Below are 27,960 nucleotides of genomic sequence, written 5' to 3' on the forward strand. Positions count from 1 at the left end.
TGTATACAATGCAATACTATATATATATATACATACACACACACAAACATTCATATTAATGTTGTAAATTAGTATGTTGTTATTTTAAGTTATTTTTTTTCCTGTGATATTTTGTCCTAGTTTTCCAGAACTTTATCAAGCCATGATAACCACACACACAAAGAACAAAACCTTACATGGCTAGTCACTGTACGCTTCGTGTAAGGTTGTGTGTTTTATGTGTGGTTATTTTGGATTGAGAAAGTTCTGGAAAACCAGGATGAAACATCACAGCAAAAATAAAATAAAATACTTAAAATAAAAATATTATTTTGCATCTATAAAAAGTGGTTATATGAACCTTTAACAACCTTCATATTAATGTTATCCAGGAAGTTAAGAAAAAAGAAGAATACATTTCATGTTGTGCTGTTTGGACTATTAACCACTGTACTTGGTACAATATACATAGCAATGTCTCTGTCATTAGGGTAGTGTATTTTGGCTATGTGGTCAAATGTCAGTTCTTTTTGGGAAGGTGTTACTATGAGCAATCATAGCACAAAGCAGAAAAGAAAACATATTATTAATTGGCGATCAAGGCTCCATCATGTCTAGTTGGAATCACGAACCTTATGACCCTCTGTAAACAAACCGTCTCACTTCGAGTAACATATCACTCCACGTCAGTTGTTCCTGAATGGTTCGGCCATCATATCACTTGCACTTCACCCGACCATTAATTTTACGTAACATGAAAGTATACATCTACACATTAAAGTACAATAAAGTTTCAAGAAGTCATTCAATACGTGTTGTTGTTGAAGAATGAACATATTTTTCTATGCCAAAAGTTTCACAGATCCCTCTTCCCCCTCCTCTCTCAGTATGACAGTGCCAAAAAAAGACTAACAAGAGAGCCGGAGAATTGTTTCAGTAAATTGACGCCTTTTAGTTTTGTTTCTGCCCCTTCCATTAAATTATTGTCCAACATTGTTGACATACAGGGTTTTGTTTTTTCCTTTGTGCAACAAATATACCACCTGTTTTAGAAGAAGCTAAAACAAGATAAGCCGAGGAATAAAAAGAGATTGTTTATTTTTCTTTCTGTTTCTCATGCACTGGAAAACAAGATGATAAAAAGCAAATTATTTACGCATGTCTCTTGCAAGTAATGTATTTTCTTACCTTGATTCAGCAGTTCCTTTTTGAGGCATTTTCGCCGCTGGCAACAATAACATCCCTGTCAATGAATGCCATCTGGCAAATTTGCTTCCCAAAAATGAACTCAACGTGCCCCAAGAGGTGATTTAACGTCGACCGCTAATCCTTTCACCACATCAAAAACACAAGATGCAGACACACAACTATACACTTGGACACCAACTTCACTGGTTTCTCAGGATACCAACGACACAACATCACATAAAAGTTAAGAACAACCTGCTTCTTGCCACTTTTCAAACGGCTGTATTTCCAAAAGAAAACTGGAGAACACGAGAGACCATCCTGCATGTCTGAACTGTACTATTCTTAAAGGCAACACCTCAAAATCTTAAAAGATATTTTGCATTTTATTTCAATTTTTATGAATTTGATGCATTTTATATATTTTACTTGTATTGTAAGAACAAGTAGAAAACCTTCTTAGTATATGCAAATTCCAAATGCTGGTTTTTGTTGGTGTGCATGACAACACTTATCGGAGTTTTGGTTAGAAGAGCACAGGGTTTGATGGTGGTTGTGTTACACGGAAAAAACCACGACAAATGTGACATTGAAGATGTATTCACAATTAGAGAATAAACAACGCAGTAATATATTGAAGATGTATATTGAATTAGACAAGTGGCAGGTACCCTACAGGTAAAGGTTAAACTTACCACCAGCTTACACCTCCTTTGCTACATCTGTAGACAGGAGGATATGAGGTGTTTTTCAAAGTTATTTAGAGGGTGAGGAAAATCTTACATTGTTCCCCATTTACTCTTGTATTTAACCATCACAATACTGCATAATCACACACTCCATTATGCAACTTAGTGGTAGTGTTGTCAGTTTGTAATCAAGTGGTCCCGGGTTCGGCACCCGGTGGAGGCACATAGTGGTTCGGATCCCACTTTAAACTATAGGTCCAGTCCCGACTAGCCTTACTGTGCATAAAGTGGACCTAAAACACCAAAATCCATTACGCACTTGTCACCCATCCGAAATAAATACCCTACCGTGGCATAATTTGAAAACATGAATTACATCACCCCTTTGTCATCCCTTGTACCAATCACTGTAACATTTCTAACATGCAAAAGAAGAAAATAATGAATTAACGTTATGATTTCATGGGTAAAATGAGCGCACTGTTATCTCAGATTTTATTTTAACATTTTTATTTTGACCAAATTAAATCTGTTATATTATACACAAAACAAAAATTAATACATTACAAGTAGCTTTTTTTTTTTTAAATAACAATATTTAGATCACACTGGATTTTATGTTACTTTGTTTTCCACATTTACACAATCGCTATGACATTTCATGCGTTTCTGAAGTGCGCTTGAAACAAAAAAAAAAAGTTCATCACAGTTTGAACATTTGTAAGGTTTTATTTCATGACGTGTTCGTAAGTGTGCAGAAAGGATATGAGAAGTAAGGAATGACTTATTGCATATTTCACATACATAAGGTTTCAGACCAGAATGTAAATGATGCAAAAAGTTACCTTTGTAGTCAAATGCATTACCACACATTTCACAAATGTATGGTTTCTCCTTAGCATGAACCACTTTTAATATGTTCTTTCAATTTTGGTGCATTTCAAAATTTTCTTTTACATACGGTGCAAAGATGTTTCTTTTCTCGTTTCACATACCCTGCATGGTGCACTTCACGACAAACTATTGTGTGTCTGTCAAGCTCAAACAAAAAGTTATACGATTTATTGCAAATTTCAAATACATGTGATCTCTGAACAAGAGTGAGCCGGGTCCTGTGGCAGAGTGGTTAGCACATCGCTCTGCGACGCCAAGGGTCCCGGATTCGAATCCCACTCGGGCTTGGTTGTCTGTGAATGTCCATTCATCAATTTCATCATCTCATCGCTCATCCCCATCTTCGCAAATTAGCCAAGAGGCACAAAACGCGAAGTAAAATAAACTAAATCACTGAACAAGAGTGAATCTTCTGATGTCTGGCAAGACTATTTTTGTAACAAAATGTTTTACCCCACCTTCCACATAGTTAAGATTTATCATGATTTTTTATATGCAACTTCAGCTGTTCCTCTCGTGCATATCGTTTATTACAAAGAGTGCACTGAAGCTGTTTTATGTCATGGCGTCTTACCTGGTGAGTTTTCAGAGTAGAAACACAAGAATAGCTTTTACAACAAACTGAACACTTGTAAGGTTTGAGCCCTAGGTGACCATACATATGACTGCTAAAATAACTTTTGTATGCAAAGGATTTATTGCAAAATATGCAAGTGTATGGTTTGATCCCATAGTGTATGTTCATGTGATCTCTGTATTTATGTTGCTGGTTAAATCTTTTGTCACAAATTGAACACAAATATGTATTTTTCGTGTTCTTTTTTAATATCCTAACTTGTTCAAAAACTGGTATTAATACATCACTTGATTTGGAACTTACACGTGATGCTTTTGTAGCAGGTATCAAGAAGTGATCAAGGCTGTATCCCTGAGTAGAAACTGGTGATTGATTTGATGAATCATTTTCACAGATGTGATCAGAAGTATGAGCTAGGCCACAATGTGAGCAAGATAAGGTCCCTTCTGTGTGGCAATTTTTATGATTGATTAGCTCATCTTTATTAAAGTGTTCATTACAAATTGAACAAACATACAGATTGTAACTGGATTCATTCTCTGCCTGATGGTCCTTCTGGATAAAAAGATGTTTGGCCGAACATTCACTGTGCTGCTTCTCGCCACACAACACCGGCACAGATTTTTCACAATTCCTATCTTCATATACGCTGTAATATGACAAAAGATTTGTTTCAAAATTATGAAACTTGCAACTTTCTATTTACAATGCAGTAGGTATGGGCCAATATGAAATTTTGACCGATATCAATCCCATATAAAATTACAAATGATTCATTGACCTTCTTAATAAATGTACATTTCCAGATTGAATGCAAAATAAGCTGCACATTTACTTTAAAAGAAAAATACAGTAGGAAAATTATGCGTTTCTATCCATAAAAATTGTATCAAAATGGCACAATATTGCACTAAATCATAAGATATTTATAGATATACTGGTTTGGTAAAATTATCACCAATTGTACCAATAAACCAAGATACCGATATGCCTATAGAGTACTGACTAATCTGCCCGATCCTTACAGGGTGAGCCAAAAGTCCCATTAACCCTTATGTATTTTGTGACGAGGGAAGGTTATGGATCTGAAGTAAATAGAGTATGATAAGAGATGAGACATGTTAGCTGAGGAGGTAACAGACAACAATTTAGTCCAGAATGTCTGTGGGGACACAATCATTTTCATAACAGAGAATTCTGCACATCCAGGTACGGTGTGAAATTCTACGGCATTGTGCGAATGATTGGGGCAAATGCATGCCGGACGGCTTCTTTCAGTTCATTAGTTGTGTGGTAATGTGTGCCAGCAATTTGCTGTTTGACATAACTCCACAAAGCATTATCACACGACGAAAGATCGGGACTTCTGGGAGGCCATTTCAGAGGTGCTGGTAACTGTGGAGACCCACGTCCAATCCATCTGTTACGAGACACTTCATTAAGATATTCTCACGTCTGGTTCCAGCAAAATAGAGCACCAGTCCATTATTTGATTGCCGGCACACGTTAAAGAACTGAAAGAAGCTGTTCAGCATGCATTTGCCTGATCATTCGCACAACTTCACACCATACCTGGAGGTGCATAAAATGTTATGAAAATGATGGTGTCCACTCAGATATTCTGGACTAAATTGTTGTCTGTAACCTCCTCAGCTAACATGTCTCATCTCTTATCATACTCTTTTTACTTCAAATCCATAACCTTTCCTCATTGCAAAATACTAGAGTTGCAAAAAAGCCAGCTTTTTTGAATGGATGGTTTTATTCTGATAAAAAGCTGGCTTTTTTTTTAAAAAAAAAACCTGAAATTTTGGCTTTTTACCAATTACAGCTAACCTATTTCACTTGAAGTTACTGTTATGAATTTACAGGTTTGTAGTGACATATTTTACAACTAGCTAAAAAAAAATACATGATGCAGCAGCCAAGAGACAGATATTGGCCAATCCCAGTGGACACATATTGTATAGTGGTTCAGATACAATTTTAACCCTAGCTTACCGAGGGGAGAGGGGACTTGCAAGCCCACCACATCTACTTTTAAGATTTTTCAAATGTTTGAAAATAAACTACATTGTTCCCAATATTTCTGTATTACTTTTGTTCATAAAAAACATAAATGTAATGTAAATAGGAGGCAAAATGTACTTTGTGGGCTTATCAGGCGCCATCTTTAAATGCATCTCATTCGAGACACTCATGCCAGTGACAGTGTACAATTAGTTGGTAATGATGATAATTATTGTAATTATTATATTTAATAAATTGCACCTCTACAAACATAAAAACATTAATAAAAAATATTATGGATTGTGCGAGTTTTAGAGCCAGTTTTTCAATGTCCTGTTAATCTTTCTGTTAACTAATTGCCAGTTGGAGATAACAGCCAGTCTTAACCAGCACCGGGTTTTTCAATGTGAAAGTAATTGCCAGTTAACTAAACCATGGTTCGTTCTCCGAAACAGTGTGTTGTCAATTCTGAAGCACGGAAATTACAGGAAATCGATCTGCGCACCATCTGTTAGTATAATTTCAAACCGCGTCGACTGGCACACAGCCTGGCGTTTAAATATAGAACTACAAGCACGCCATTCTCGAAAGCATGTTATTACATTGTGAAACGATAGGAACCATGGCTGCGCATCCATTTTGTATGCTTACGAAATAAATTAACGAAAGACAGCACTACAAATTTGGTTTTCTTCTAATAAAGGCTAATTCCACGTGGGGGAAATGATGTTATGAGGTGCAAGCGCAGATACTTTCTTGTAGAAGAAGCGTGAAGAACTCGAAAGCCGAGACATTAATAATAACGGTTTGTTGATACAAACACTATTATTATTATTATTATTATTATTATTATTAATATGTAAATATTGAACATTTGACTGCATGCTTTGTACATCTCTATGCATGTTGTTGAGCGAAAAAAACATGATGTTAATAGTAAGTGTGCTCCCCTGTGCATAGCACCACGCCATGAAGGCGTATAGGGGGTGTGGGGGTAACGCCCCACACTTTCTTGATCCTGGTCGTGAGTGGGGGTGATGTGATCAGCATCACGCCCCTGACCGCCTTTACCCCCCAGGGTTTCCCCCAGGTACCCATGTTATTCGACGCTGGGTGGGCGCCGGGGCCGCTTCCATCGTTAGAAAAGTTCCCGGATTTGAACCGGCCGGGGATCGAAGTATGCTTTCTAAACTTAAAAAGATATGAAGGTACGAGTAAAAATAATTTTAAAATTTACTCTAATATTTATCCGAGAAGATCATTCAACAATAAAGCGTGAATTAAATGCAACACACGTAATAAATAATTGACAAAAAAAAAAAAATACCCTGGACCAGGACTCGGACTCGTATTACAAAACACAACACGCTCCGAAAGGTGGTGCCGCTAACCACTACACCAAATTACCGATTGGAGATTGTCCCGCCAAGTACACCGGATATCCTGGCCACAAATTCTCTAACACAACTTTACCAAGCAAATTCTAGCAACTACGCTGCTTAATTTCCATATTTGCATGGATGTTGGTTAAGTTCTGCCAAACAAAACGAGTCTTTTTCTGTACCAATTTAAAAGTTTTATGAATCATATCTTGTTTAATCTGACACTGAAGTTGCGAGTGTGGAACTTTGATAGCTGCACGAGGCTTCCATGTTGCCTCGTAACTTCCAGTTAGGCTGGTAACTGCAAGAAGAAGCACCAGTAAAGATAATCGCCACCAGAGTTCCAGTTACGAGCTAACTGTACATTGAAAAACAGAAATTTTCACTAACTTCCAGTTACGTGCTAACATGAACCTTAACTGAACATTGAAAAAACAGCCCTTAGTGAATGATAAAATACATGGGACACTCAGGCATTAATTGGTTATTATTTTTTATTAACTATAGTAATTTTTATAATTATTATAATTAATAAATAATTGCACATATATAATGAGCAAAGGAAGCAGTGATTCAATAATAAAATGGTTTCTTGAATTCTAGTGATAAAAAAGTGTGGGCCTGTGAGTCGCCCCCTGATATGCAAGTTTCTTGTTGATCATGGGTAAGCTAGAATTAAAACTAAATGTGTAGTCCTGATGAGCACATCTGACCATGAAATGTACTTAAAACAACCTCTTACATGTTTGTGTCTCAATTTAAATGTTGATGTCATACAAGGTGTACAACTTTGCTTCTGCCGTTTTCCGACAGGTGGCAACAACAGGAAGTAGCGGTTGAAAGAAGCAGATCGCAGACGTCACGCAGTTAGCTTGGACCTCTGTCAGGAGAACCCCTTTCAAACATTAGTCGAGTGGTGTGTGCATCGTGATGTTGTTCGCGATTGTAATTGTCAGTGTACGAGCCAAATTCTCGCCATTTGCGGGAGGTTCTACTTTCTTGTTTCAATATGAAGAAAACTGCGGCTGAGGCTCATCGAGTGCTCTCCACTACGTATGGTGAGGACGCTATAAGTGAGAGAACCTGTCGTGAGTGGTTTCAATGCTTCAAGAACGGTGACTTTAACGTCGAAGACCGGCATAGTGGTGGAGGACAGAAAGTTTTTGAAGATGCAGAATTGGAGACATTGCTGAGTGAAGACTCGCATCAAACTCAAGAAGAATTGGCACGATCATTGGGAGTGACACAGCAAGCCATTTCAAAACGTCTGAAAGCCATGGGTATGATTCAGAAAGAAGGAACTTGGGTCCCGTATGAGCTGAAACCAAGAGACGTTTGTGTGTTTGTGAACAGTTGCTTCAGAGGCAAAAACGGAAGGGATTTCTGCATCGGATTGTGACCGGGGACGAAAAATGGGTTCATTACGATAACACAAAATGCAAAAAATCATGGGGATATCCCGGCCATGCTTCCACGTCGACGGCCAAACCGAATATTCATGGCTCCAAGATCATGCTCTGCATTTGGTGGGACCAGCTCGGCGTCGTGTAATATGAGCTGTTAAAACCAAGTGAAACAATCACAGGTGCTCGTTATCGAACGCAATTAATGCATTTGAGCCGAGCATTGAAGGACAAACGGCCGCAATACAGCGAGAGGCACGACAAAGTGATTTTGCAGCATGACAACGCACGACCCCACGTTGCCAAAGTGGTGAAAACGTACTTGGAAACATTAAGATGGGACGTCCTACCCCACCCGCCTTATTCTCCAGACATCGCTCCCTCTGAGATCAATGGCTCATGAAGTGGCTGACCAACACTTCCGGTCTTATGAAGAAGTCAAAAAGTGGATCGATTCGTGGATCGCCTCCAAAGATGAACAATTTTTTAGACGCGGCATTCGTACGCTGCCCGAAAGATGGGAGAAAGTAGTGGCCAGCGATGGACAATACTTTGAATAATGCCTGGGTAAGCAATGTTTTTCATTACAGCGTCATATTTTTGGGGAAACACGGCGGAAGCAAAGTTGTACACCTTGTAAAATATGAAAATGTTAATATCAAAATATTCGGTTTCGGAACAATTAAAAATCTTTACTGTTCACAGCACAAATGCATAAGTATACACATTACGTGAACGAGTGTATATTAAAGTGATGCCGAGTAGAGCTTTTCTAGATTTTGCTCAGCATCACTTTTCAATATATCCTGTTTAATGGAGCTTTGAGACGGAAGCGACATGTGGTTCTTGGAAACCAACCTTTAGAAGTGATTTGATTTGATTTTAAAATTTTTGGGTGCGTCAGCACTAAGGTTATTTTGCACCCGTCACACTATACGGGGTCCAGCCCCTTACCGTTACACGTAACAACTCTAACGTTGCTTAATTAAAATCATAAAAGATTAAAATGTTCTGACTGTTGTTAAAAGCCGAGGCTGCAAAGAACACTCAGCACAAATAAGGACAAAACACAGGACAACACAAACAAAATTATACTGGCCATGGGGCCAGTCGCCAGAGCCTCGTTAGTCTTTGGTCCAGGGTGCACTATGTGGAAGTGAGGTTGACTTTTGGGCGCCTACGTGGAAGGTCACCCCTTACACCCCCCAACCTTTAGAAGTAAATGCAACCTTTCAAAATGAAGCAACATAAGCTGCAAGTGTCTCTTGTCACTTGGCCTGTACCGTTTTCTGAGGGAACTTTCAGACCGAAGCAACAATTGACATGTGTCACTTGTATGTAGACCCTCAGTAATAAATTCACTATTTGAACTGAAGTGCGACAATGAGCTAAACATGTCACTTGAATGTTGCTTGGACTATACTGTTTTCTCAAAGGCGTGCATCGTGTCGCTTCGGTCTGTTGCTTTTGGTGCATGGTGAACATTTTGCTTTATACAGAAGGAGACTGTGTCACTTGTCATTTGTGACTTCAGTCTGAAAGCTCCTTCAAGGGTGCGCATCATGTCACCTCGGTCTTGTTTGTGCATGTGTGGTGGATGCTTGCTTGCAGACTGAAAGGGCCCATGTCACTTGCCGCTTCAATGTGACACCCCCACTGTCATGTGTTGCTTCGACTGACTTAGCTACTTCATCAGAGATTAAGATTTATTTTTGGCTGTAAATCACAGAGTACAAATTGCAAGTACTGTTGTTGGAAAAAGGCCTTTTTTTTTTTTTTTTTTTTTTTGAAGGTTCCTTTTATAATTATGAATGGGTCTTAGGAGTGGAATAAAGTAATGCTGTTGCCTTGTAATAAGAAGGGGTCTGAGGTTCAATCCCCAGCGGTCAGAGTGCTTCGGATCTCATTTCAATCTGTAGGTCCAGTCCACCGCTTCTGCTTCAGTATTAGTGACAGTGTTGTTCAACCGCCGGGCCGGAAAAGGTCCATTGCATCCAGGGGTTGAAGACTAATTTAAATTATACTTGCTGTCAAATATAACATTAGATTTGATTTAATTGGTTGGTTGATTTGGTGTTTTAAGTCCACTTTGTGCACAGTAAGGCTAATCGGGACTGGACCTACAGTTTAACGTGGGATCCGAACCACTTGTACCTCCACTGGGTATCAAACCCGGGATTCCTGGATTACAAGGTGACGACAATACCACTGCGCCATTGTGGAGGCCCATAAAATTAGATTTAAATTAGTCGTCAACCCCTGGGTGCATATTAATATTAATTAAGGGTGAACATTAATTTTCATATAAACTTTAAAGATCAGAAATGTATTTATGAGGGGAATTGTTGGGATCAGGGCATCGACTTGTAAGAAATAAAATTACTGGGCTGTGGCCTCACAAAGGTTGAGAATTTTGCAACAAGCATCCAAAATACATCACTAGTTGCAGTGTGACAAGGTTTAGCAGCCATTTAACCAAATTATACATTATTGAAAAGCCAGAACACAAATATACATATTTTACTGAACACAAAATTTGATGTACAGATATTTGAAACTAAATTTTCAAAAGGTAGAGCAGTATTTTCTTTTTTGCTTCATGTATATGTTCGTATAACATATTCAATATTGAAAATCGTATCATACTAATCATACTATTAGGTTCTATTAAAAACACATACAAAACTACTCTAGTTGTGTGAATATGTTTATACTAGCTACATAGATATATTCAATAAGCCTACCGAAATATGAAGATAACACTCAGAAAGAACCGCCCAATCAAAAAAGCCAGCTTTTTTGAAAACACTGTTTATGTCTAGCTACGAATTTCATATTGTAAATTGTATTTTATATTTTGAAATGAGTGTCTATTTTACAGTAGGGAGATAAACGAAAACCATGGAAGAGGAAAAATATGGCCTACTGCAGTATTGTCATTGATTTGAGACACTTTTGTTAAAAAAGCCCAACTAAAAAAGCCACGTTTTTTCCCCTCCAAAAAAGGAGTTTTTTTTTCGACCACTTCCAACTCTACAATATACACATATCTACATATGAGCCATTCCATGTGAAATTGGACAAACAAGGTTAATTTATTTTCTTTGAAAGAATCACTTAAAGTACATGAAATTAAAGGGAAAACTATGCAGGATTTGGAATTATTAATGCAAACATTAATTTCATGGCTATTAATATTGTTTCAAACCTTCTACTTTTTATAGTAGAAGTAGGACTTTATGTATGGTGTTCCTACTTAATTTAGTTTCATAATGGTAAAGTATTTTACCATAAGAAAACTAAGTTAATTCTAGTCTCATTCTAATTGTCTCACGTATTGTTTCTATATATGGAGCTCTGAAGTATACTACTTCAGTTCTGAAACAAACCTTCATTCAAAGAATCTATCTATTTATGATAATTTTCATAGCCTTTGCTTTGATTGATTGATTTGGTGTTTTAAGTCCGCTTTATGCACAGGAAGGCTAATCGGGACTGGACCTACAGTTTCAAGTGGAATCCAAATTACTATGTGCCTCCACCGGGTATCGAACCCAGGACCCCTTGATTACAAGACTTGAATTGTTCCATAATACTACATGTGCATAATATCACACCAGTCACAAAATTTGTCACATGCAAAAATTGTTTATACAAAAGTATGTAGTGAGATTTTTAGAAACTAAAAGCATCTAAATGTCGAGTAAAGTTTGCTGTGAAAATAAAATAAAATTGTTTCAATGAACCCATATATTTCACAACTTTCTGAAAGACTGAGAAAGGTCATAAAGTCAATTCTCAAAAGTGTCACACCCATCACAATTAGAAAAATTGTATTTTCTGTAGCTGAAAGTGAAGATGGGGGAGAAATATTCTGAAATTAAATAACTTTCATCAAGAAAAATGAAATTACATGAATTGATAGTTACATATTTGAAGATGCTGAGAAAATAATTAAAGAATGAATGTAAATTTGTCTGAATATCACACCTGTCACAATGGAATTGCCCATATGTTCATATTAATGTTATCCATAAAGTTAAGAAAAAAAGAATATATTCATGCTGTGTTATAATTTATATTATATTTATGTCTCTGGCGTTAGGGTAGTGTGCTTTGGTACGTGGTCAAATGTCAGCAGTTTTTTTGGGAAGGATTCATGATGAGAAATCGTAGCAAAAAGCAGGAAAGAAAACAGAATTCCTGGGAGGATTATTCAGTGTAGCCGAGGCTCCACCTTGCCTAGTTGTCTCGGCAGACAGACATGCTTTGTTGGTGTGAAGGCAAATTTTAATACGAGAACAGCATGCCAAGGAAGATGATACTTTTACTGTGGCCCAGGCACTATCAAGTCTGACTTAGCCAGAGTTAAAATTTTGAGATTGGAGCAACACGTGACACATGTTGCTTTGATTGATTGATTTGTTGCTTTAAGTCCACTTTATGCACAGGAAGGTTAATTGGGACTAGACCTACAGTTTTAAAGTGGGATCTGAACAACTGTGCCATGTGCCTCCACCGGGTACATGTCGCTTTGAAACAAGCCAATCAACAGCAATGTTTCACAATATGGCACCATGAGGAGGATAATTTGCATATAGGCATCTCCCATCCACTGCATTTTATAAATGTTCATCGATGCAAGCATTCTCCCACCTTTCCGCAAACCGGGTAAAGCATCCTCCCAAGCTAGGCGGTAGAGTAAGATTTCTGCTCTAAAGTCAAAAACATTTATATCTTACCTTTCATTATTATTATTGTTTTACAAATCATAAACTTTCAACAGATACTCTTACCGATACTTGAAAAATTCAATAATTAAAATTTTTTCAACATATTGAACAATATTGGTGCGTAAATTTTATGCATCAATTTAACAAGGAATTTGCTTTAGAATTCAAGAATTGCATCAAAATATTAATATAGATATTATGTACTCACAAAATATAGTTTTTTCCTGCAAAATTGTTGCAAAATAAAATGACAGTTTGGATTTTGCATAATTTCCAGGATCATTAGACTCCACAAAACTGTCGTGCGGCATTTCTGCAGACTGCATGTAAGTTCACTCAGCCCTAACTTGCTTCCTTTCCATACATATACCATCACTTCCTTGATGAACAGCTCTTTGTCCTTTTGTATTTCTTCACAATGCACCCACAATGGGAAAAGGAGGGGGGGGGGCACCCTTTTGCACAAGCCTGTGTTCAGTTGGTGAAACCTTCAAGCAGCACATGTTGAATGCTGCTTGTTGCTTCGGTGTGAAATCTCCCTTAAAATCACTTATAGGAAACATCTAAAATCCTGCTTTCACCAGTCATCATACAATGAAGGAACAGTGCACTGAATGCTCACAACTATTCAGGGTCCAACTGTTGCATGTACGCGGCGCTTTAGAGTGTCAGTGTCAACCATGCTAATTCTGAAAAGCTAGAGCCTTGGCCACAAGAGTACTATATGTAATCATGCATAATGTGCACCTTTTTTCCCTCAATTTTTGCCCCCAAAAACTGTGGTGTATTATCCACAGAATAATTCAAAGAGCCAAAATTAAAATCTTGCATGTTTTCACTGCGTGTGGCATGCGTATATCAACATACAAATTACTTTAGTAATAATATTAAAAAAAAAAAAACACTATAAAAATGAAATTATAGTTTTCCATGATTTTTCACCTTGTAACGGAGCATTTCACAACACCACACCATTCTAGCAGGATTCATGTATGCACCTCCCATTACACAGGATGTGTTGTGGGAGGCGAGAGTGGCATTTGTTGAGCAAGAAATAATAGAATATAACTTCCTGAGCACTGCAAATTCATAACATAATTTTGATCTTACTTTCTTCTACTACAGAATAAGCAAGAAGTGGTTACAGAAATGAAAGTTCTGGGAAGCTAAACACAATGGAGGGAGAGGGGAGAGGTGTCGTGGTTTGGTGTCTCATTGTATATGCAATACAATATTCTCCTCTTGGTTCACATAGTGACAGATGACTCATTATTGAATAGGTATGGTGTCATTTGCTCTTGATCACCATAGCAACAGCTTTACGATCTATGACTAAGAAAGCTATTTTTTGAACCTGAATTGTACGGCACATTGTATACGAGATATTAGATATAATTGTTGCTTTTCCAAATAAAAAAAACAGGCTGTACATTATACAATACATGCACGTGCATTATATACTCGGGTGAAAACTGTAATCCTCTCTTGCACCCTGTCCTCTCCTGCAATCTCATTTATTTTTGTCTTCATGCCACCAAAGCAAATCTGTCTACCCAGACTACTAGGCACGGTGGAGTCTAGGCTACAGCTAAATAGTCGGGCTGAGCTGATAATAATACAGATGGATTCACGGCGTCCCTGTAAGCCAGCTACGGTGCCACGGCACAGACTTTGGGAAAAACTACACTAAGGATTTTTCAGTTTTCTTAAACATTACAAACACACAACACGGTGCATAAAGCATGTTTGAATATCTCAAAATGGTGTCCACGGGACTGGTGACCGACCGTACATCCTCGAAAAATTCAAACTTTTTTCTTTCCAATCTGCACATTTTGATCCTTTAAGGTGCCTGAAAGTTATTTAAACATGCCGGAACCACAAATAAGCGAGATATTAATCCTCGAAATGTGACCACGGCACGTCCAATCCTTCACATCCCCGACCCCTTTCGTCACTTATTTGAAGAAATTTTCAATCATACATGCAAAAAATCAACGGCAGATATCACGTAATTACTATCACCATGAAAAGAAACTGTCCTAACGTAACAAAAATGGTAAATTATCACTTTCACCATTTTTTATTGTAATCAGTTTTCGTTATCCATGAACGAAAAAGAAAAACATGTAAATTTTTAAAAGTAACATCTGCTCCACTTTACACATTTCTTGTTCTTGGCCACTAAACCTTCTGCCTGCAACTCAAGAATAAACATGGGAGGCTCCCCATTGAAGGAATTGTAAATTTGAAATATTGTAGAAGAACATGACAACATGTTTAGTAACACACTTTCCACTTGCGACGTTCACCTCACTGATACTTATGCTAAGAGAACCAAACTTAAAAGGTCTAACCTAACAATGTAGACATTCCTCATGTGTGACATCATAAATTATACAACATAAAACTGCTAATTATTTACTTATAATGCATCTCCGCACACTAAAGATGAGAAACGTTCATATAAAGAATCTTCCCAACCCACTAAAAATTTTCAAGTTTCTAGTGGGTGTACGGAGGGTTACCATTAATCCCATGTCTAACCAAAAAATCAACAAACCTGGCACACATGTGCACCATCAGCCCACAGCAGTAATATTCACAAATATCAATATTAAAGTGGGTACAGACTATATTGCCTGTCAAAATTTCCACCTTGGTTGCTTTTCTGCTCTATTTTACCCTATTTACCAGTCCCATTCAAGCATACTGTGTTGCTACACTGATGGATGTATATGTATTAAAATCCAAAAATATATGCACTAAAACCATTCCAAAAATAAGAAATATGTAACATCAAAACACAACCTTGGTAACATTTCCATCCTATTTTCTTGAAACGAATTGCTCAAGTCCGACAAACCAACAGAAGCATATCTCAAATACAAACATAATATTTTGTATAATCCTGTTACCTTTTCAAGATATGACATACTTTCCTAGGAAAAACTGATCTTTGAATGTAAGAAAGCATGACTTGCATGTAGCAAAACAATATGAAAAAAAAAAAAAAGATCTCTGAAATTAACACTAGAATGGTGAAGGATCTGATATAAGTAACGATGAAAACTGAGATAGGTCAGCACTAGTTTCTTTAAACTCTTCCCCACTCACATAAGAATTTTCATACTCATTCGTTTGAGAGTGAAAATTGTTATCCAAATCAGATTCAACATCTGAACACTCCAAAATACTTAACACCTTGTCACAAGATCCACCTACTTGATTGATTAATTGATCTAGTATATGTTACTTTGCTTTTCTGCCACTTTTAACTAATTGTGAAGATGAGGATGAGTAATATTATTATGAAATTGATGAGGAGACACTCACAGACCCTTGACATCACAGTGCACTGTGCCTAATATGGCAACTAACTACTTGAGGCGACATGATCGAATGCACCTTCCCGGTAAGAACACTACTTAACCTTGTCTGGGCAAAGTATTTTTTTAACGTATCCGTATCTATCAGACACTGCGTTATTTGAGTGGATCTTTTCCTTCTATTGAAAGATTTTAATGTTTTTTCGCTTTGGAAATAAGAGAGTAACATGATCCTTAACCTAATAATCATTGAATCCATCATCATCATCATTGCCATTTCCTCTTAGCCATAGGATATAAAATACATTAAGGTGTAATGTAGTATAAGGCAATTGTTTTACTGCTCTAATGGAAGATACACTCTTTTTTTAGCTTTAATATTAAGGTTAACTGGTGTCTTGTTAATTACTCAATTTTTTAATTATTTATTCACTAAACATTTGTTAATACATATTCAAGTAATATTATAACTTTTGTTTACATGTCTGTATATCTTAGAATGAAAATAATGCTGCAATAACTATCTGCATGATTGACACAAACATTTAAAAAAAATTGTGTTTACCTATGGTGCATTGTACTGTTTCACACTGTTTCTATGTACAACTTTTCCCATAAGGACACAAGTGACATCTCCTTCTTTTATATGAACTTAGAAGCAGGAAAACTTTGCATCTGCTTCGAAACATTAAAGCAAATTTGATAAACAAAACAGACAACAAAAAACAAAAAGTTTGGAACACAGCTTTACATGTAAATTATACAATGTGTCCAACACACTGCTTGCCCATTTATCTAAGTGAAATGGAAAATAATTTTTCACACCTGACATTCTTACTCCAATCAAGTCAAACGTTCTGAAAGACTAATAAAGACAGAGCTAAAGAAAGTCAAAAAATTCCTGCAAAAAATTCCAGTCGCAGAAGTATAATTTGGAGAATGTTATAAAAAATATAATGTCTGATAGACACTGGTTGCCCGGCTAAAGGTTAATGATTAAGTGAATGTAAACTGTGGCAAGTGGGAACTTGTACACGACCAGACAATGCAACTAAATGAAATTTAAAAGTTATTGAACTGACCCTTCACACTGTTCTAGGGGTATCATATGCAATGTCACAGAAAAAATACATATTTTGTGGATTTCAATATATCTTTGTCAAAAGGACAAAACTTTATGAGAAGTCACTAACTTTCGAGGACAAAGTAAGAAAAACTAGTTGTTGCTAAATAAAAACGAAAGCACGAGTCACTTTTACCCCTGCCGCTGTTCTAATACTAATAACATACCTCACTCAGTACATAATGGGCTATAAGATCGACCATGTTCATAAAATGAACAGGTGTTAGTACTCAGAAGTAAAAACAAGATTTCAGGAAATATTTTTTGCTTCCACCCCTTCCCCCCAATAAAGAAGATCAGGACTTTGAAGTTGAAAAGAAGGTACAAATATTAGGTGACACAAAGAATTACACTTGTTATTTTTACCTTCTGAGGTAAAAACAGTGAATGTAAAAAACAAAACCATGTCTTGTATATACAGTGTATGCTTCTTTGCAGAAAAAAATTATAAATAAATCGAATTATTTTTTCTTACCTTGAATCCAGGTGGCACCTGCATGAGAGTACCATGCCTCCTCACTCTACACTGAGTGGTATTCTACCAAACAGGGTTGCAAACACAGGATGACATAATTTGTAGGGTGTGAACCCAGTCACTTTTCCTCTCTTGACACATTTTGTTACCCAGCTATCAGTTCACCAACTTTTGACTCGGCACAAGTTGGTAGAGTTGTTGCGTGATCGTTTTGAGAGCCCTGCAGTTTCACGCTACGAACTTTTGATCGTCATGTTTTGGGGAATACCCTAAGAAACACCCAGGGTGGTAATTAAGAAATTTCCAATGGGGAGGGAGAGATTCTACGGACTGTCTAGAGACAGCATCAGATATTACTTTTACAAACACACACACACACACACACACACACATATGCCACGTGAGGCACCTAAAAGTACCACCTGAAATAGCGAAGAAACCAGAAACAGTAGCGATGTGAGGTTTGCGGGAAACAATAATATCAAATGGGGCTCGTAAATCGGAGGTATGGGGTGGGTCGAAAAATATCGACAAATGGGGCATCTGGAGCAAAGTCAATTTTTTTAAATGGAACGATATACAATAACATGCATAATATAAAAGAACACACGCAGAGAAACACAACGCCGTTGGTCTCATGCATCTACTGCACATAGGAACGAAGATATGGATGGCCATGTGAAAATATGTAAACAAACTAACAAGTGGCCCACTTCACCGTCAGTACCACGGCATGTACAAGTATGAGATGTCGGAAGCCATTGGACAAGATGAAGACAGAACGTGTTAAAGGAAGAAAAAATACAGTAGACATGGTCAGCACCATGTATTTGACAGTGTTACAGCATAATGAAAATGACCATGACAGTATGTCGAAGAACCCCTGCGTAAGAAGCGAAAACCTGTCAAAGTGTGTGTTCAAAGTGGTGGCCGTCAGCTGCGATACAGGCAACGAGGCGCCCACGCAAAGATCGTTGCACAGAATGTAGCATCTCGTAGGGAATGTCCCTACAGGCTGGAGTAATGCGGTGTTGCATATCCTCTGGAGTTGTTGGCACATCCCGGTAGACAATGTCCTTCAGCTTTCCCCACAGGAAAAAGTCTAACGGTGTCAAATCTGGGGAACGAGCCGGCCATTTGACAAGCTCTCCACGTCCAATCCAACGATTTGGAAATGTATTTTCCACACATGCTGTAGCACGTCTTGCACTGTGAGCTGGGCACCCGTCATGTTGGTACCACATTTCCCTCCTTGTCTGAAGTGGTATGTCCTCCAATAGTACAGGCAGTTCATGTTGTAAAAACTGTATGTATCTGTCAGCATTCAGTGTCCCTTGTATAAAAAAAGGGCCAATGAGATGTTCACCCACTATACCACACCACACGTTCACACTCCATGGGCGCTGGCGTTCCACTTGGCGAAGCCAATGTGGATTTGTCACCGACCAATAGTGCATGTTCCTTAGGTTGACATTTCCATGATTGGTAAAAGTTGCCTCGTCAGTGAAGAGGATACGTGACAAATCGGGTGTGTCGTGTCGTAACATCCATGTGCAAAACCGAACACGGTCCACAAAATCATTCCCGTGAAGTTCCTGATGGAGGGAGATATGATATGGGTGAAACTTGTGTGTGTGCAGAATGCGCAATACACTTCGCTGACTCATCCAAGCATCCCTGGCAATTTCACGGGAGCTAACGTGCAGATTCACAGCAACAGCGGCGAGAACATTTGTTGCACCTGCCTCACCTGTAGTTGGCTTGTTCCGCACACGTGCTCGTGGTGTTACACTTCCGGTGTCTCTTAATTTAATAAATAACTTACCAAACAGACGTCGAGATGGCTGTCGTCTGTCCGGATATCTCTCTGCGTACACACGGTAGGCTTCTGAGGCATTCTTTCGGCATTCCCCATAAATCAGGATCATGTCCGCTTTTTCTATGTTTGTGAACACCATAATCTTCGCTCTTACCACTACGACTGCTTGCCATGAACTAACATGTTCTCGTGGACCTGCTATCAAAACTTGCTCTGCGTAAAGGCAGTTCTGTCAGGCACCTGAGAAGTCTTACATGCCGTGGTACTGACGGTCAAGTGGGCCACTTGTTAGTTTGTTTACATATTTTCACATGGCCATATCTTCCTTCGTATGTGCAGTAGATGCATGAGACCAACGGCGTTGTGTTTCTCTGCGTGTGCTCTTTTATATTATGCATGTTATTGTATATCGTTCCATTTAAAAAAAATATGACTTTGCTCCAGATGCCCCATTTGTCGATATTTTTCGACCCACCCCATACCTCCGATTTACGAGCCCCATTTGATATTATTGTTTCCCGCAAACCTCACATCGCTACTGTTTCTGGTTTCTTTGCTATTTCAGGTGGTACTTTTAGGTGCCTCACGTGGTATATATATATATATATATATATATATATATATATATATATATATATATATATATATATATGAGGATAACCCAGCGCCATAAGCCATGGCGAACGTGGAGATCACTAAGACGATACGGAAGTTGCTATACAACATTTCCGTTGGAGACGGAAGTTGCTAGCGCCATCTAACCGCTTCGACGAAAACTAAAAGCCATAAACTGATAAACAATTAATGGGATCTGCCCTGTCAAGGTTGCCATTAGTCCATGATTCAGAGGCTAACTCATAAAACGATCATATAAATTCTAGGGATGTACATTATAAAGTATATTTGTATTAAATTTATGTAGTACTGCGTTACGCCGTACATATTCAAGCACTTGAAACTTTAAATGAAGCTGTTGTAAAGATTTTACACTTTCATGGAAGATTGTGACACATTTCACTTTTCTCAAAGTTGGTTATTGACTAACCTATGGTAACGCATCATGGATCAAGTTTTTTGTTATAAGTACATTTCGATTTAGTGTGGCTATATTTTACTTTCTGAACCAAAATTTAGGTTCATTGTGGAGAATTTTAAAGCTTCCGTGATTTCCCTTATGCTATTCCTGGAATGTTTAGGAATGCGGTGGTGATTGGTTTTGTGATTAAGCATGGTGCTGTGAAATATGAGTTTTATGACTTACGTCAAGCATAGTATAGAATAGGCTAGGAATTGGGTATTCGTGTTTAACGTAGATATCACATTACAAAACTTTACATGCATTGTTTACCTTCTATATTGATTAAATACAATCCTCTAAGACATCTCGAAGCACACAGGTTGAGTTTGATTGTTCTAAGCAAAGGTAGAAACTCTACATATTTTATGTGTGTGTGTAATTTAAATTTGTGTAATTAAATTTAAGTTTAGTTGGAAAATAAATCTTTCTGTATCCAACAAATGAGTTTTGGCTGCATTCTTGAATAGTTATTATTTTAAAGGAAAACCTAGACATATTTACAACATTTTGGAATAGTAAATTATTTTTAATTAATGCCAGTAAGAAGAAAATGTGCAAGGTCAATGTTGATGAATCAAATAAAAAAAAACATATATAGTCAACCTTACAACGTTACAAATTCTTACAGTTTGACATTATGTGGATAATTCTTCCTCTATATTTGCATACGATGAATTTTCATTGCAACTCCAAAGTACAATATTTCTTCTTTGGTAAATGTGCTGCGTTATGGGTAGTTTGTTATTTTAGTGCAAGGGGGAGATATTTCGGTTCTATTATTGTTCATCTCATTGCATATCACGTGGATTGCAATCATTAAACTCCAAGGTAAATAACAGAAAAATCCTGAAATCAATTACAATAATGAAGATACTGAGTAAGATTTTTTTAGTGTAAGAATTAAAATGTTGTTTCTTGTCTTGAATTTTATGAAAACCAGAAAATGACCCAATATCATATACATTTAGTAAATGTATAAGAAATTAGAATATTTTCTAGATATTTCCTTTGGACAATCCACAATTTTAATTATTCCTTTTTTAAATTTATTACATTCCAATGAAAAAAGTTGATTTCCTTTCCATGTATACAGCTCAAACATAGATATGTGTATTAATCGATAGTTCCTCACTGTTCGAGTGAGTAGTTATCTTCCCCCGCCAGATGGCTCTATTGGTCCTGGGTATGAATAGTCTGTGGTTTATAAGGCCTTAGAAAAGAGTTCCCACAAGTCAATGAGAATATGCTCAGCGTCCCATCCTGTAATAGATAATCCTTGGCACCACCTTTATCAGATTTCATTTGTTTTGAAGGCAGATTCCTGATATTGCAGTGTCTGGTACTTGTAATACTCACTTCTTTCAATAACATTCTGGCTTCACAAATAAATCTAGCTCATTGTTCTAAATAATAATAATACAAAAAATTCCTTAAAAAATGACTTCATAATGGGCTATCACACTCATGTGTAGGCTATCTGCGTGCACTATTGTTCCACTCATACAAATAACAGTTGGGCTGAAAAGTTCGTAGGCTGACTCATAGATGGCGTTACTAGAATTAAATCCATGTGATTTTTACTTAGTACTAACCTTCAAAAGATACGTGTATAAATTTCACAGCTGCCGGATAATTAGTTCGTGAGATATAGCATTGTGAGTGAAGCAGCTTTTGTTATTGTGAAAAAATGGATAAAAAAGAATTTCGTGTGTTAATAAAGCATTGCTTTTTGGCGAAAAAAATTACTGTTGAAGCCAAGGCTTGGCTTGATAAACATTATTCGGACTCTGCACCAGGAAAATCAACCGTTGAGAAGTGGTTTGCTAAATTTAAACGAGGCGAAATGAGCATCGAAGACGATGCACGCAGTGGATGCCCCAAAGAGGCTGTTACCGACGAAAACATAAAAAAAGTCCACAAAATAATTTTAAATGATCGTAAAGTGAAGTTGATCGAGATAGCTGAGACTTTAAAAATATCAAAGGAACGTGTTGGACATATTGTGCATGAATATTTGAACATGCGAAAGCTGTGTGCAAAATGGGTGCCGCACGTGCTCACAATCGATCAAAAGCAACAACGTTTTGATGATTCGGAGCAATGTTTAGCGATATTCAACCGTAATAAACACAAATTTTTCCGTCGATATATTACAATGGATGAAACATGGCTCCATAACTACACTCCAGAGTCCAATCGACAGTCAGCCGAGTGGACTGCACGTGATGAACCGAATCCAAAGCGTGGAAAGATGCAACAGTTGGCTGGCAAGGTTATGGCATCAGTATTCTGGGATGCGCATGGTATTATATTCATCGATTACCTCAAAAAGGGCCAGACCATCAACAGCGATTATTGCATAGCGTTGTTGGAGCGTTTAAAGAATGAAATCACGAAAAAACGACCCCATTTGAAGAAGAAAAAAGTGCTGTTTCATCAAGACAATGCACCGTGTCACAAATCAATGAAAACGATGGCAAAATTATATGAATTAAGACTACGAATTGCTTCCCCATCCACCATATTCTCCAGATCTGGCCCCCAGTGACTTTTTCCTGTTTGCAGACCTTAAAAGAATGCTCGCTGGAAAGAAATTTAGCACTGATGAATAGGTAATCTCCGAAACTGAGGCCTATTTTGAGGCTAAAGAGAAATCGTACTATAAAAATGGCATCGAAAAATTGTATGACCGCTATAATCGTTGTATCGCCCTCGAAGGCAACTATATTGAATAATAAAATCGAATTTTGTCAAAAAAATATTTTTTACTATGTTAGCCTACGAACTTTTCAGCCCAACTGTTACAGATGTTCTGTGGTGACAAGTTCGAGTTACGTGAAAACTCATTTGTAGCTTTCACATTCATTGTGGTGGCATTTTTCTGCCAAATTCCGTGGACAAGGAAAAGGGAAGAGGGGAGGTGGTCTTCAAGCCTGGCCACTTTTTTGACAGTTCCAGGAATAGAGCAGTGCTGGAGGCTACACCTGCGTTCGTCAAATGGAATTTCAATTGTCTGAGTGAAAAGTGTTGCAATTCAATGGCAAAGTGGGGAAAAGTAACTAAATTGCCAATAATTTGTTGTCCCCCCCCAATATCATTCCCTCCAGGGATAAAATTTATCAAGCAGAGAGGGGGACATAAGTATCCAGAGGGGGGAATTCCCCCTCACCCCCCTGAAAACCCCCACTGCTACATAAGTAAGTAAAAAAAAAGTTTTGCAGACAATTTCTGCGATCACTTGTACAATGTGTATGAACATGTCACCTGGTTGGACTTGCCTACATACCTAATGGGTCTCTTGTAGTTGCCGATAATGACAAACTTGAGGCTGCCATAGATATCTGAAATCCCCATGACAGGGGCATGTTTGTCAATTCATAAACTTCCCATCCATCCTTTCAGGAGGTAGATGTCAAACTGCCTTGGATGAAAGAACAAATGCCTCTCAGTGTTTAGAGAACATACCAAGTCCTCTCGAATTCACTGTTCTGCAGCAATGAATTAAAAGACTTGTTAGTTCATCAAACAACACTGAAGCTGAGAAAATTGTTGCCCTTAAACAAGTTATGATGAACATTTTTCACCTTCTATTACAGGTCAAAGATTTGACTTTTCCACCACTTTTGGCTAACTGTGACAATGAAGGTGAGTACTGATATGATGAAATAATACCAATGCAGAGGCCAGGAGTTGATCCTGGGACTGCTGGCATAGTAGCATGCTGTGATAGCCACTCCACCACAGAGGTTGGCTCAGTTCAAAGACAAGCTTGTATATCACTGTGCTAATTCCAAGAGGTATGTAATCTTTACAACACCCCTCTGAATCCATATCCAATGTAAGCTCCCCCTTCAATAACCCTTTGTGACAATGGGAATGAATAATTAATTAAGATTGACTCCAATGCATGGGAACACATGGCTCTTTTGCATCCTTCAATGTACACAGAGAATAATTGCCTTAACTAAAATCCTTACCTGAGAGGTTACCTACGAATCTTGTACTTACTTGTTCTCAGAGAGAACCCAGGAAAAGCATGCAGCTGAATCAAACACACAGACAAAACTGAAGTGTCACACTAAATCAGCATCTCTGTTGAATTTCCAGTAAGCAATGCAAAAAAAATCGATTCCATGTAGAAAGAAAGGTGGTTTTGAAATAAGAAGGCCCGAAGTACCTTTTCACCGAGATCCTTGGGTGTCAAAAACAGAACACCGATCCTGGGTAACGGTTCCGAATGTTTAATGATTTTTCACAAGTTATATGGGAGTACTAGGAAGTACTTTAGAATACGGAAAACAATTGTGCGAGTAAGTTCGAAACTTGGATAAACTAAATAGTACATTTAAAAGGTTCACTAAGTATCGTTTACCAAAGAAATTATGTTTTGAAATGTAGCTTATGTGAGTAGGTGTTTTGTATTTAGGTCAGACTCTGACTCAAATTTTCACGGATTTTCATGCGAAGTATGAAGGGGGTTTAATGCTTGAGGTCAGATATTATGTAATCAGGTATTTAAAACATTTATGGGCTTGATCCTAAGAGACCTAAATGTGACCCATTGCTTTCAGAAGAAGTAGGGATGTGACGAAGCTTAAAATTTACCGATGCCGATGTACTCACCGATAATTTTTGGAACCGATACCGATGCCGATATTTAACCGATTCCGATACATAAGATTATTCAACAGAAATGGGATGTTATTTTCAGCGTGACAAAAATAAATTTGCTATGTACATTTCTATTGCATATCATATGTATATGCATATATATTCTCAAGAGATGCGAATGTACATTTGCATCTACAAAATGTTATGTGAACCTTTAAGAAGAACATGGATTCTCAAGAGATTAAACATTAGTACACAAGCAGTTCTTTGAAATGCTAAATTAATTCCTGTTCTGCCAGATTCAACTTCAGAAACACGAGATTTGGAAGCACTTCAGGAAGTAACCTACTTCTTCTCTTATCTCAAATCTGTTCAGCAACACCGAACACTCAATCAGTGAATACTGGTGCAGCAGGTATGCCCAAGTATTTTCTCAGGACTTGCTTCAGGTTTGAATATTCATTTTTGAATTTCCAATACAACAGCAGATCCTGGTTCAGCAATGTACTGTTTTATTTCCGATTTATAGTTAGGTTGATCCTCTGAATGAGTTTGCAATAATTTTATTACAAAAACTCTACAATAATGACGAATCATAACCAAATTTTCAATAAATCTTACAAAACTAGAATATAAAACTTATTAGAAGGTAAAAACTCTAGTATAATCTGTACCGGTTTAAATATCAGATTTTTGCCGATTCCGATACCGTTGCCGATGTGTCAATTTCGACCGATTTTCATACATCTGTAATCGGCTTCGGCACATCCCTAAGAAGAAGCAATATGTGCAAGTCAGTGAACAGAGCTCCAGTGACAAAGGCAGAAACTTCCAAGTATTCAAACAGTCATTGTCACTCTCTAGGTCACAATCCCTAAACCTTCTATCTCTAACTCTTGTCCATGAAATAACCGAGTGTGGGTGTCATTTGTGTCCAAGGAAGGACTTTCTTTCAAAACAATTTCCATTCTCGAATGAAAAGAAAGAAGTGTCACATTGTTAAAATTATTTCTTAAAAAACTGTAAAATGTAAATGTTCAAGTTTTCCCTCACCTCCAATTACATCATATAACCAAGACAACACTAAAATTACTAATGACAGGCTTTAAACTTCAACCATTTCAACCATAAATCTCCAGAATATTCTCAGAGCTACAGTATGTTCTAAAAGTCAAAATTGCGTCAAATGCTGGAAAACCTTACATACCATCAGAAAACGGTGCAACTACCCGACCGCAACATGTTATATCTCTGCAAGGTATCAAGTGTTAATTTACAGGTGGGTATTCCCCCAACCCAGATTGTAAACTTTAATATATTCCTTATATGTCACCTAATATCCACTTATATTCTTGAAAGAAGCAGTGTGATAAATAACAAAATGGTGCATGCTATATTGTCATTACAATAATACAGTGGACCATAGATTTTATATTTTTCAGCCACAAGTCATTGAAAATGCCAAATCCAGGATCAACTGTATTCAGTTTCAAAATACAAAATGTCCCTCCGGGATTTTGAAGTTTGGTCATGCAGTAGCAAACCCATGCCAACAAGTAGGGGGAAATGTACAACTTTTATTTTGTGATATATGCCATGGCTTATTTACAATTTTCTCCACTAGGAGGCAGTAGTGTGCAAACATAACATTTTAAGGTGAAGAGAAACCTTTTTGTGTCCTGCAATTTGCTAAATCGAGTAAATTGTTACAGTACAACGTGGTTTTATGAATCATGTATTGTACAGAACCACCAACGGACAAAACAATAAGATACTGGAAGATAAAATTTGAGGAAAGTGGCTGTTTGTGTGTTGCAAAAATGAACAAACTAAGAGCAAGATTACAGGATCGACATCTGTTGAGTCACCAAGGGAGAGCATAACGAAAATTTGTAAGGTAGATTAAAAACTTCGATATTTACTATTTTGTTCACTGACATGCTCTCATCCCTGTTGGCGAAATGACCCCTGAGTTACCGAATTCCAATATCCCAAAGGGACTAATCAAATGCCCTGTATACTAACCTTGAAATCGAAGAAGGCACTAAAGGTGATGCTTCCGTGGCAACCTCCGTGATGCCTGCACCTACACAATTGTCTTCAGTTTCTATTATATCACAATTTTCAACTTCAGTCTCGTCAAGTAATTCACCACAAAATTCCTCCTCGTCAATCTTTAAAGTTTCATCACAATTCAACGTCAAGGAAATGTCATCTTTTGTGTCTTCCAAAAGATCACATTTGGATTTTCTGTCATGCACCACACTATCTTTTACACTTTCACAAAAACTGACTTCGGATTTCACAGGACAAGGCTTCACATCGTACGTTGGCACGAGATTTCCACAGTCCTCGGCCAAAAACTCCTTCTTGGCTGTGACTGAACATTTTACTGGCACAAATTCAATTTCGTCTTGAGATTGAGTTTGATTCTCTTTAAGACCCAGACGCTGACTAAATGTCCCCATTAAAATCTGAAAATAAGAAAAAGAAACTGACATTGGAAGAAGCCTAATATTTCTGCACAAAATAATTACTTCCCTAATTAATCCATTGATTGATTGATTTTGTGTTTTAAGTCCACTTTATGCACAGTAAGGCTAATCGGGACTGGACCTACAGTTTAAAGTGGGATCCAAACCACTATCGAACCCGGGACCCCTTGATTAC

The 27,960-nt window shown here is 37.5% G+C and overlaps 1 protein-coding gene across 8 annotated transcripts in view; it reads right to left on the reverse strand.

Moving 5' to 3' along the window:
• LOC145989729 (uncharacterized) overlaps positions 1–27,960 on the reverse strand; it is a 102,539-nt gene that overhangs the window by 57,447 nt on the left and 17,132 nt on the right. For all 8 annotated transcript variants that reach the window (XM_083124998.1, XM_083124997.1, XM_083125000.1 and 5 more), the window contains exon 3: positions 27,316–27,764. In XM_083124998.1, coding sequence (XP_082981124.1) covers positions 27,316–27,764 — 449 coding nt within the window. The remainder of the gene's footprint in view (positions 1–27,315; positions 27,765–27,960) is intronic.

The sequence above is a fragment of the Lepisma saccharinum genome, chromosome 7, assembly GCF_977018435.1.
Source record: "Lepisma saccharinum chromosome 7, izLepSacc3.1, whole genome shotgun sequence".
Classification (NCBI taxonomy): Eukaryota; Metazoa; Arthropoda; class Insecta; order Zygentoma; family Lepismatidae; genus Lepisma; species Lepisma saccharinum.